This window comes from Pantherophis guttatus, chromosome 2 (genome assembly GCF_059756535.1).
Source record: "Pantherophis guttatus breed Tessera chromosome 2, ASM5975653v1, whole genome shotgun sequence".
NCBI classification, from domain to species: domain Eukaryota; kingdom Metazoa; phylum Chordata; class Lepidosauria; order Squamata; family Colubridae; genus Pantherophis; species Pantherophis guttatus.
Genome location: NC_142064.1, coordinates 159,771,055 through 159,783,975, shown reverse-complemented (window position 1 = coordinate 159,783,975; position 12,921 = coordinate 159,771,055). Strand labels below are relative to the sequence as shown.

At 36.5% G+C, this 12,921-nt stretch overlaps 1 protein-coding gene across 1 annotated transcript in view; it reads left to right on the top strand.

The window, feature by feature from the left end:
• ABCC3 (ATP binding cassette subfamily C member 3) overlaps window positions 1-12,921 on the top strand; it is an 88,296-nt gene that overhangs the window by 45,381 nt on the left and 29,994 nt on the right. The window contains exons 8-13 of the mRNA XM_087887137.1: window positions 269-487; window positions 1,391-1,568; window positions 7,497-7,658; window positions 8,623-8,719; window positions 10,136-10,335; window positions 11,988-12,134. Coding sequence (XP_087743263.1) covers window positions 269-487; window positions 1,391-1,568; window positions 7,497-7,658; window positions 8,623-8,719; window positions 10,136-10,335; window positions 11,988-12,134 — 1,003 coding nt within the window. The remainder of the gene's footprint in view (window positions 1-268; window positions 488-1,390; window positions 1,569-7,496; window positions 7,659-8,622; window positions 8,720-10,135; window positions 10,336-11,987; window positions 12,135-12,921) is intronic.

Genomic DNA, 12,921 nt, shown 5'->3' with positions numbered 1-12,921 from the left:
TTTGCGACCATGCCTCTTCCAATAACTTTGGAATAATATTATTAAAGTGAAACTGTTTTGAACACAATCGGTTGCTCTATTTTTATTTTTTTAGGAGCAAACACTTTTTCATTTCTGGATAGTATTATGCCATAATAATGGTCTTACTAGAGCTGTTCCAAAGTTACATTTGCAGATTCCATGACTGCTTGTCCTGCTGTTCAAGTTTCTTATTTGTAACAGGAGTCTTCTTTTCAATTGACTGAAACAATGTCTTTCTTTGTCTTAGGAAACACGATGTATCTTATACAAAGGACTCTAATCAGGAGATGAATCACATAAATGAAAGTCCAGGAGAAACAGAACTCATGTTAGACATTCCCACTAAGGAGAAAGAACCTTCCTTTTTCAAAGCCTTACTCAGAACTTTTGGCCCTTATTTTTTAATTGGCTCCTTCTTCAAAGTAATCCAAGATCTGTTGTCTTTTGTCAATCCCCAGTTGTTAAGGTAAGCTCCATTTTCAACCTTCGTTCTCAAGGGCAAGAGAATTTCCACGCTCTTTTTAGATTATATATTAGTACAGCTTTCTGCAGTCATTTGGGAAATCTGGGAACATGATCCCCAAGACATGGGGGGAAGGAGGCCAAATTGGAGAAGATTACTTGTGAATAAAAATGATAGATTGAATGGAATATATGGAGGTATCCCCTCTAGGCCTGCTAATAGCATGAGTAAGTGACATAATATTCCCCTTATCCCATGTTTCTCTCCAATTCACTGTTAGACTTGCTCATATTCAAAATGCATTTTTTAAGAGGAAATCAATTCTGTTTGGAATCGCTGTTCAGATTCCCAAGTGTAAGTTGTCAAGTGTAAAAATTACACATGTGCATACTTCCCTGCAATTGCGATGTTGTGAAGCTGTAATTTGCTTCAGTTCTCAGCATCTACACCCTCCATATTAATCCAATGAAGCATTATACTTTTGTTATTTTTATATGCTGAAATGGACAAGCTGTGGCCCTCCAGATAGTGCCAAATTGCAGATTCCTGCAACTCCAGCCAGCATAGTGGAGAAGCAAGGGATTTTGAAGATTGAATATTTTGGCAATTGAACAATATTTCGAGAATCTTAGCTTGCCTATCTCTGCTTTATGAATGCATGTCTTTTTCACTTTAAATACTTTAATGGAAAACAAAATCAACATTACAAAATAAATAAAGTGTTTGAGATTATAATTTGGGCATAATTGGACACATGAATAAAGTTTGGTTCTTTCGTAAAGTTTGTTTGTTTGGGGACTACTCTACCAGCGGGCTAAAAGGAAGTGATGTTTTGCTCTGCCCCATTAATCTTTTGATTTTCTCCTCCCTGTGTTGTCTGTTTATTTCAATCTTCTTTTTAAACAGCATGTTAATTAGCTTTGTGAAAGATAAAGATGCTCCCTTATGGTGGGGATACTTGATTGCGGCGTTGATGTTTCTCTGTGCTGTGCTGCAGACAATAATCCTTCACCACCATTTCCAGTACTGCTTCATTACTGGAATGAGGCTGAGAACTGGCATCGTAGGGATGGTCTATAGAAAGGTGAGAGCAAGCGTGTATCCTAACATATCAGGAGAGGTTGCAGACAGTCTAGAGCCCAGAGACCTTTGGGTTGTGTTTTCTCTCAAAATAAAAATGAGTAACACTAGAACTGTTGGCTGTAGATCAAATATTTATCTCTGTGTGTATATACCCTCTTGCAGAGTCTGAAGTGGTTTAATATTTAGTTGACTTTCCTGACGCAAGTACAATCAACAAATGGCAAATGAGTGTTGGGTAACTGCATATTAAGTACATCCTGATAGACTTTTGCTGCTTTTTGATAAATTAATAAGTCAGCCCTAGAGCTAGTTTGCCAAATTAGAGCAATTTTTGGATTTTTAAACTGTGTGTCCTGTTCAGCTATCTATTACTGCAGCTCTGTTCTGTGTCAAAATACTCTTCCATCTACCAGCTGCTGCTTAGTACAGAAAAGTGTCGAATAAGGAAGAGCTAATTATGTTATTAATATTAGCTATGCTCTGGCCTGATATTAATTGCAAATAATTTAAAGATCAATTGTTCACCAAATGCTGCTTCATCAAAATCTATAAATGGCATGTGCCATTATAAAAAGGAATGGAAATAATTAGATTAGGCAGAACAAAGTGCAACTATAATAATAAAACAGTTTACAAAATGATGCTTTGCACAATACTCTAACAAGATAGTCCCCTCCCATAAGACATTTATAATCTTAAATTTCTGTTCCAGGCATGAGAAAACATGAAAAATGGAGATGAGTACCAGGAAGATGCATTCAGTTTAATTATATAAATTCAGTCTTAATTTCAATGGGAAATGAAAATAACTTTTGTAAGATTGGCCTTGGAAAAGGTTTTGAGGCAAGTTTTTTGAAGGGAAAAAACTTCTCAAGTTGTAGAATAAAAAAAAGGAGATATTTGCAGAGGTTTTAGCAGAGACTTTCTAAGCAAATAAAACCAATTGAGACATTTAACAGAGTAAAAGGCTTTTGTATAGCCAGACATGGAAAATTGGAAAACTCTCCCTGCTTTGCAGGTATAGATTGAATCTGTGACCAGGGAGCTATTTGGCAGTTCAAATCTCACCAGGCTTAAGGTTGACTCAGCCTTCCATCCTTCTGAGGTGGGTAAAATGAGGACCTAAATTGTTGGGACCAATATGCTGACTCTGTAAACTGCTTAGGGAGGGGCTATGAAGCACTGTGAAGCGGTATATACGTCTAAGTGCTATTGCTATTGCTGGTATTTGCAGTCTACTCAGAAATACTTTGAAATGCATTCCATGTCTACATGAATTTCTCCTGATGTAGTCTATTCTTTGTTACTCAAGATTCCTTAATCTATCCCTCAATTGTGGTCTCTGAACTAGTGACACCATTCCAGTCAAGAAGACAGACAGCTCCAGAACTCTGTTCTATCTTGATTTCCTTGATTTTGACATGCACCTTGCTTATCTTTTCATCTTCTTTATCTAATTATCATGTTTTGCCTGGCTGGTATTCTAAAAGCAATTCAGCCAGGTTGTTTTTCTATAACCTCCTGATAAGAGGCTTATGGTAGACCCTCACTTCAAGTCAGATGGAAGTAATACCTTTCACAACATTACTAGATGGGGACACAACAGAATCATGACCTACAGTCTTGCAGCAATAATCATATATATAAATGGGTCTTTTCTAATTGACTGTCCATTAATCCCAGCAAGAAAAATTCTGGTTTTAGTTGAATGTTGATCTTTAAAATTCTTTGCTTCTGAACTCAGAAATTTCTGGCTTTTTTTTACAAGTCCACCAGGCATGATAAAATAACCGTTGATCTTGTCCATATTTCCAAGATAAATTTGAACAACTTTTATACATTCTAAATAATTTTCTGCAGTCATATACCAGCAGACATCGTTTTATAAAAAATCTCTTTCAGATTATAACATAATGTAATTTTCAATCTTTTACTCACATATTTTCCCATTGTTCATCAATACATTGTGTCCAAAATTCTTAGCCCATTTTATCATACAATACAGTCTTTCATTTGTTCTTCCATTTCAAATTTCAATAACAGTTTATAAAGGTAAAGGTTCCCCTCGCACATATGTGCTAGTCGTTCCTGACTCTAGGGGACGGTGCTCATCTCCGTTTCAAAGCCGAGAAGCCAGCGCTGTCCGAAGATGTCTCCATGGTCATGTGGCCGTCATGACTAAATGCCAAAGGCACACGGAATGCTGTTACTTTCCCACCAAAGGTGGTCCCTATTTTTCTATTTGCATTTTTTACGTGCTTTCGAACTGCTAGGTTTGCAGAAGCTGGGACAAGTAACGGGAGCTCACCCCATTACGCGACACTAGGGATTCAAACCGCTGAACTGCCAACCTTTCGATCGACAAGCTCAACGTCTTAGCCACTGAGTCCTTTATACATTTTAGCAATTACGTGTTCATTATTCCTACATAGTTCAACGTCAAATTCTGTCTTGTGTCGTTCCGTTCCAAATGGCCTTAATTCTTTCCCTTAACTGTGCATGCAAAAACCATTTAAAACTGAATCCCTCTGCAACCAATTGTTCTCTTGATTTCATCTTATTTTCTCAATGTTTCTGTTCTAACAACTCCTGATAAGCTAACTACTTTTCTTTAGCATCGAAACCTGACATATTCTTTCCTATAAAATGCTTCTTGTGCTGAAATCCATAAAGGCATTTCAAGGCACCATCTGGGTTTATATCTGTTCCATATTCTCATTATGGTACTTCCAATACAATTATTCTTAAAATTACACTGACTTTAACTTTATCATAATATAGAAAACCATGCTATCCGAACCTCAGATTGTACTCTTTTAATTCTAAAATTTTATTATTTTCTCAGGAAAACCCACTCTTTCATCCAGACTGACCACACTTTCATCCATTCTTACTACCATTCACACACACATACACATCTATCTATCTATCATCTAGCTAGCTAGCTATCATCTAGCTATCATCTAGCTAGCTATCTAGCTATCTCAAATTGTATCTAGAAGTTACATAATTTTTTGGCAACCAAAAATCACTCTTGAATGATTTGTCAGCCCCTCGTGAATAAGTGGGCAATGCATGTTTGTAATGAGATTTAACATCAACACATATTCTAAGCTATGTCCATATATGCATGAAGTTCTTAGTAGCCTTCACAGCTGCTTCTGAAAGCTTCATAAATGACTCTCCTTTCAGTAAAACCATTTTATTATTCAGATGTTTTGCATGCTTCCCATTCAATTATTCAGATGTTTTGAATGTCCCCCATTCAATTATTCAGATATTTTGCATGTTCTCCAAGCTATTTGTGTAACTAAGATTGTATTTTAGATATGTGGGCTTATGTTTGTATATACAAATGAATGACTAATGCAGGAAAGAAGTTGGGGTTTTTTTCATGATTATTTTAGAGAACAACTGCCAGATATATCTTAAGCCATGATACTGACTAGAGTTAATGGGCTTATGTTTATGCATTCAAATAAATAACTGATGTGGGAGAGAAACTTTACTGCAAACAATATTTGCCTGGTAGTTTATAAGCCATAGATCAGTGGATATTGGATGTGTTTGGAATATTGTATTATGGAGATCAATAAGTAGTGTGATAAGTATTTTATTATTGCTTTATTTTTACCTATTTTATATCCACCTTTATTATTTTTATACATAATTCAAGACAGCAAACATATCTAATGTTCCTTGCTCCTCCTATTTTCCCCATAACAATAAAAGGTGATTGGGCCCAAAATCACCTAGATGGTTTTCATCACTCTAGAACTCACAGTCTCCCAGTTTCTAGCCTGGTACCTCAACCCACTAGACCAAATGCCTTATTATGAAAGTCGTTACATTACCCACCAATAAGAAAATGATGCGTTTCAAATATTATCTGTATCATATTAGATTTATATCCTTTTTTTTTGTCACATGCTCAAGGCAGCATGTATGTTACTGCCTGCTGCAATTTTACTGCCTAATTTCATCACAGGAAATAATTTGAACTGAGTGAGAGGTGACCAGACCAAATGAGCTTTAATAACTAAAGGCAGACTGAGCGAAATCTCTCTGTCCTAAAGACACATTGTCTTTCATAGTTCTATATTGTATCTCAGAAGTTCATGCAACAACCCTATATGGCAGACACTTTTGTTATTATAGTTAGGGAGATGGAGGGAATTATTTCACCAGATTGTTGTGGCCCGCCAGCGGCCTGCGCGGATCGTGGCTGATCCCAACGACGAGCCTGGTGTGGGGTTGTGCCAGCAGCCGGCGCAGCCGGCGCTCGTGTTGAACAGCGAGGAGATTGAAGCGGATGTGGTGCCAGAGGCAGAGACTCAGCCAGGGCCTTCAGAACCTCCAGAGGCTCCTTCAAGTGGAGAGAGCAAAGTGGAGGAACCTCTCCTCAATGCTCGAGCACGCAGGGCTGCCAAAAGGCAGGAGTGGCTATCAGGAGGAGGAGGTCTACTTGAGAGTAAGGTTTGAGGATAATTGGCCACTCCCTTAGCTTATTTAAGTCGCATGCAGTTAGTAATTTTTTGCTGGAAACAACGTGTAATTATTACAGAGCATTTTGGAGAGTGAGTGTCTTATCATATCTTGTTTTCTGGGCTGGTTGCCAACCTTTGCCGGACTTTGTTTATTCTTGGTACATTATAATTTTGGTAAGGACCGTTAGTGTGTGTCAATATCCTTGGGAATCTGGAGCTGGGGCAGAACACAGATGTAGGTAACTAAGAGATGAGAAATACATATGCAAGTCAGTGAAAAAAAAAAAAATCTACCAATATCCTTTTAAGCCATGTTGTAGAAAATGTGCTTCGTGTGTGAGAGTAAAAACATATAGTTAAAATATTTTCCTAAATCATTTGTATTATAGAATACTTTGTCTAAAATATTTGTCACTGTTTCTGAAAGGCAGAATAGCATTTCAAAAGCATGCAAATGCGAGTAGATAAATAGGTACCACTTTGGTAGGAAGGTAACAGCATTCTGTGCGCCTTAGCATATAATCAGGCTGGCAACATGACCACGGAAGTGTCTTCGGACAATGCTGGATCCTTGGCTAAGAAACAAAGATGAGTAGAGTCTCCCTGCTGTTAGACACAACTGGACAGGTGAAAACTTTACCTTTTTTAATAGATAAAACAGAGATTATCAATACCTTAGTGATCGTTAATCATGTTGGCCAATTGCTCCTAAAATAAATTTTCTGTTTTCTTTCTGATCCTGTTAATTCAAAAGCTAAGTCATCCAACTACATTCCAAAACCAGTAACTGGAATATGGCAAAGAGGAAGGAAGAATTGGGAGGAAGCGATCAAAAAAGATACATTGGGTTTGGTTTACATTTAATAATAAATAAATAAATAATGAATTAAATAATAATAATAATAATAATAATAATAATAATAATAATAATAATAATAATAATAATAATAAATTAATAATTTAGGCAATAAATATAATTATTTCCCTCAAATATAATAATCTTTCTCTTTGTAACATTAAAAATTACAATACGTTAAAGAATTTTGGAATGCTCTGAGGACCACATCCAAGTTTTGAGGGGATTGCTTTGGATTAACATAGTATAAGATTTTGCTGATGGTTGCAGAATATAGTTGAAAACATACTGAATCACTGTCCCTATCCCTTGACAGACAAATTATATGAAAGGCATATAAAGTTAAAATGGGCGGTGCTATAATAATTAATGACATGAGGTTCAGTCTGTTGCAGTCTGTTGGAGGGTCAACATAGAGAGAAAGCCAGATTCAAATCCCTACATGACCATGAAGTTCACTGGATAAACCTGGACCAATCATTATTTCTCAGGATTAAACAGTGAAGAAGAGGAACATTTGCACCGTCATGAGTCTTTTGGAAGAAGAAGAGAATGCATAATGGAATTCTTCTCCCTGTCTTCTTAGTCTTTAGTCATCACCAACTCAGCAAAGCGCTCTTCCACTGTTGGAGAAATTGTCAACCTGATGTCAGTGGATGCCCAGAGATTCATGGACCTGACTACCTTCCTCAACATGCTGTGGTCTGCACCACTTCAAATCTTCCTTGCTTTATACTTTCTCTGGCAGGTATAGAACTTGGATTTCTTGCTATGTAAAGCTATTATATTAAATCTGACTTTGTACTAGAGAAACTCTAGTAGAGGAAGTCGTCTTAAAGACAACTGGTTGTTTCCGGTATAATGCAAAGCATGTGATTTTTGCAACTTTCTTAATAATCAAGTGATTAACTGAGGATACAATAGCCTATGGAGATTTAGTAGCAATAGATTTAGATTTCAAGAGCTGCAACTGGAATATGGAAGATATGGTTGTAGTGCTGGTAAAAGAGAAATGGTTTTAGGGATGGGGGAGGGGGAATTCTTACCTCATTCTTCCTATTCATTAAAATATTTATACTTTGCTAGTGGTTGACATCCTATCTGTTTTGTAATAATATTATAAAAGTCCCATGCAAATAAAAGGATTCCATTGAAAAGCTACTAGTGGTGTCTGGAAAAAGCAGGATAAAAAATTACAAATTCTACACAACAGCTAAAAATACACCATTGTTTTGGCACATTCTTGGCACCATTATTATCTCTGGTTTATTCACTACTGTGAAAGTTATCTCAAACAGAAAAACAGCTTTGTGGGCACATGTTTGTTGTGCTGTCATCTCTGTACAGTACCATGCCTGCCACCAAAGGGTATGTTTGTTTGCCGTTATATTTTTAAAAGTGAAAACAACAACATGTTTCTGTCTAGAGTGCCAATGAAAAGCAGCCAAGGACCCATTTTGAAAAAGCAAAACAAAAACACCAAGTTTTAATATTCCTACGTATTCTACACTATGTATTCTACAATGTAGAGAAAAAATGAAAATCCTTTGTGAGAAGGCAAGAGTGTTCAGGACTAACAACATCCCTTGTTGAAGATTTCTTGATGGTTTTAAGCCTACACGTTTTTCTGAAGAGTAGCGAATGATGATTTCTACCATGTTTTAAATTCAAGCGACCAGAATAATAATGGGTGTATTTTACATTCTTTTAAGGCTTTGGGGCCTTCTGTGTTGGCAGGAGTGGCTGTGATGGTTCTACTCATCCCACTGAATGCTGTGATTGCAATGAAAACCAGAGCATTCCAGGTAGGTATATGTCCATAGTAATCATTCCTAATGAATTTCATTAAAAAAAAAAGGCAGGACAATTGTTTTCATGCTGGTCAGAAGAGCAACATGTCTTCATCATGGAGAGCTTGTCCATGCATCTCTTCATGGTTTTAGATCTGAGCTTTTCCTTGACTTTAGTCTGTTGGTGGCTCTTCACTAGTCTGATAACAAATTAAGCTGTACTTAAGTATGAACTTGTTTATTTTCTGCACTGTATACAGTTGGTTTGCCATATCTTTCTTCATGATATTTTTCAATTTCCCAGTCTAGACTATAGTCCTAGGATTTCCTGGTGATTTGCATAATTTTTCAAGATCAGATGTCTTAAAGCAATAAAACCAATATAATATTTCTATGTAAAAGCTCTTATCTTCTTTTCAAGGTTTATTGGATTAAAATGGTTAGCATACATCTGAAAAGGAGAATGAATCAAGCAAGCTTCTCCACTAAGACCATTTCGTAAACTAGAATTGTTAAAGTGGTCAGAGCTAAACAATTGTATCACCCAGTCCACCTATTCTGTGGACCCAATTGGATGCACAGTGATAACTAATTGGGTGCATAAATTTTACAATGTTTCAGGTCAAAAATGGAGAAATGGTCTTATAAGTAAAAAATATTTAAAAGCTAAGTTTTTCAATTAAATTGAATTTCAATTTTAAAAATAAATTTCAATTTTAAATCTTAAATTTTTCTTACATGGTAATTTGACCATGATAAGTAAGTTCATATTTGTGTGAAAATCTGTAAAGAGAATCCATACCTTAGGCACTTATAGTGTGTTAAAAAGTTATCTATGCCAGGGAGGGTACAATTTGATCATATCTCAAATATTAATATTTATAGTCTATATAATATATAACTTGTCATTTGCACTACTGTCTGGCAGATACATGAAACTATAGTGACAAATTTCATTTAAATCATTGATTGAAGTTATCTTTTCCCCCCCTTGTTAATTCACATTTGAGATTTAAATTGTTTCGATTTAAGTCCATCTATCCTGCCAAGCACATGTTTTGTCACCAAGATGCCCATTTAGCATGTAATAAAAAGAAATATTAAACTCTTGTAGAGTATAGAATTTGTACTGAAAAGATTGAATGACTTACTGTTCCTGATCTATGAAGCTGTGGTACTCTCCTATGAAAAGTACAGTTTTTACTTCCTTTCCCTCTATAAAAATGTTTATTTTTCTGGTAACCAATACAGCTGCTTCCAACACTAGGCAAAAATGCCATGCTTGCACAAAACCAGTGGTGATATTTTTAAAGTACCAGTTTCCTCTTCAAGATTCTTTTCCATCTGATTTTATGGAAATCTCTCTGTAAGAAGCACAGGACAAAGAGGTATAAAAGACACTGAGTAATGATATTCTTTATATTTGCTTAGGTAGAACAGATGAAGTACAAAGATGCCCGCATTAAGCTAATGAATGAAATTCTAAATGGCATAAAAGTACTGAAGCTCTATGCTTGGGAATCATCCTTTGCAGAAAAAGTACTGGAGATTCGGCAGAATGAACTTCGGGTTTTGAAGAAATCTGCCTATTTAAATTCTATATCAACCTTTGCATGGATCAGTGCACCATTTCTGGTAGGTCTCGTATGAACAAATATTCTTGTGAATAGTTCCTGAATACATGGAAGGTCAGTTATAGAAAGGGTTGCTTAGATAGATCTTGGACAACTTGCCATGGCCAACTCATTGCAGGATAACTTGCCAACATGCTGCTGAATAACTCTTCGTGGGACAGTTCAACACTGTATTAATCATTTCATTGTTACTTTTATTATTGGTGACCATGTTTTCATCAAAATTATTGTAACTCTTGTATTTCTGGATTGACTTTATTATTATTGGCCACGGTTCCATTGAAATTAATCTAACTTTTATATTTGTTGAATTGTCCTGCAGCGAGTTGTCCCATGGTGAGTTGACCACAATGAGTTGTCCCATGGCAAGTTAGCCATGGCAAGTTGACTCATCCATCCTTAGATACTCTTCATGGAAGGCAGGGAATATTTGAAGATTGATTCCATCTTTGAAGGGACTACAAGAAGGAAATTCTGAGCTACCTAAAAATAATTGTACTTGGACAGAAACAGAAGATGGCTGGACTTAAATAGGTCATTTAGCAGAGCAATCTATCATGATAGAGAAATTTTTGTTAGAACTGAAATATAATCTTTGTCTCCTGAGGGATAAACATTATCTGGCTAGCCTTTTTCTTCTGCCAAATTCTGACACTATTTATAAAATAATCAAAATAGAATAGCATTACTAATAGACCCCAGATAAATTGTTTGAAAATCCCGGGAAGCTCACAAACAAAGAGTACACATTAATCCTGAAGAAATTTAGATTTGGAAGTGAAATAAATGAATTAGCAGTAGCCATAATCTACCTCTTGCAATGGCCAGCCAAATGCTCCCCCAAAACCATACAGGACATGTACTGCCTTGTTTGCCCAGTTTTCTTCTCTTGAAGATCCTGGTCAGAAAGAAATGTATGTTTGTTTTAAGCGAACTGTTGAAAAGTTAACTAAATGCTAAAACATTTCTACAATTCAATGTTAATTTAAGTTTATTCATCGGTTTTATATTTCAACTAGCATAAACAAATTTTCAGTTCTTTTTTTATCTTTACTATGGTATGGTTTCATGATACTGCTGGTGTCTTTACTGCTGTATAGTTTCATGATACTGCTGGTGGCTAAAGTTGGTGGGAAGCTAACCAGCTTCCCACCAACTTTAGCCACCAGCAGTATCATAAAAATTTAGGTGTCGAATGAGAAAGAATCTTCAGGGATTGTACCCAGCCTTTAAGAAGGCATCAGCTTGCTTAACAGATAGAAGTAGAAACTGTAAACTAGGATGTCTATTGTTGCATCCATTTGATGGAATAAAAAAGTTACACCAATATAATTCAATGCCAAGCCTCTATTTTGTGCAAGCTGATCATCCCAATTGCCTATTTTAAGTTTTACTTATCTAGTGAGGAAATTGTAACAGGAAAAACCTTCCTAGATAAATCATAACAATCCTGCTTCACCTTACGTTCTCCAGCTTTTGGACAAGTCCTCTTAAGTTTTTTTTGAAGTGGCCCCATCTTTCTTCCTTTATAATAAAGCAACATAAGACAGGTGGTTAATTTTCATTCTTACATTTCCAGTCTAAGAAGTAAAAAATTCAAAGCCAGGGGTTGTTGATTTGCTGTTAAACCAGTCTGTGCTTTCTGGTTTCCAGGTTGCCTTGACTACCTTCGCTGTCTATGTCAGTGTGGATGAGAAGAATGTTCTTGATGCAGAGAAAGCCTTTGTGTCACTCTCCCTATTTAATCTCTTAAGGTTCCCACTCAACATGCTTCCTCAGGTCATTAGTAATATTGTACAGGTAAGAATGGACTTTATCTTTTCTTTAAAAAATTGCACTGAATGCAAAGAGGACTGTAAGACCAACTATCTCGTCCCCTATAAATAAGACCAATGGCTGGCTTATGTGTAACGCCACTATCACATATGGGCTGTAACAGGGGTCTGCAACCTTAAACACTCAAAGAGCCATTTGGACCCGTTCCCCACAGAAAAGAAAACACCGGGAGCCACAAAACCCTTCCCATGCCTGACTATTGAGCGGCCACAAAACTAGTCTATGTAGTTGAATTAAACATTTTCTTCTGAAACTTTTCTTTTCTTGGATTTAGCCATGGTTGGCCTATCGGGGTTGAAAAGCTCAGTACATCGCATGCCGATGGGTGTTGCACATTGGTGGTTGCAATGCATATTTTGAGTGACAGGGAGCCGCAGCAGAAGAGTGAAAGAGCCACATGCGGCTCCAGAGCCGCAGGTTGCTGACCCCTGGGCTATAACAATATATGTCTTGAACATACCCAAATTTAACTCCAATTACAGTTCTTACTTTCTACACAGCTTCTTCTAGGAACTATTTTTTAAAAAAAATTCAGGCAATATGCTTACTGATTGATAACTTGGAGAATATTAGCCCAGTTTTACTAATAATGCAACCACTGAGCTCCTTTCTGGATCTAAATCAGAGTCCTAATTTTAACTTGGAAAGGCCATCACTTTTCAGTAGCTAATTTGTTACCTTAAGAACTTCTCAGAGATTCTGAAGCGTGACTGACTCCCACTAGTATATGACAGGCTGCTGCCTGTAACAA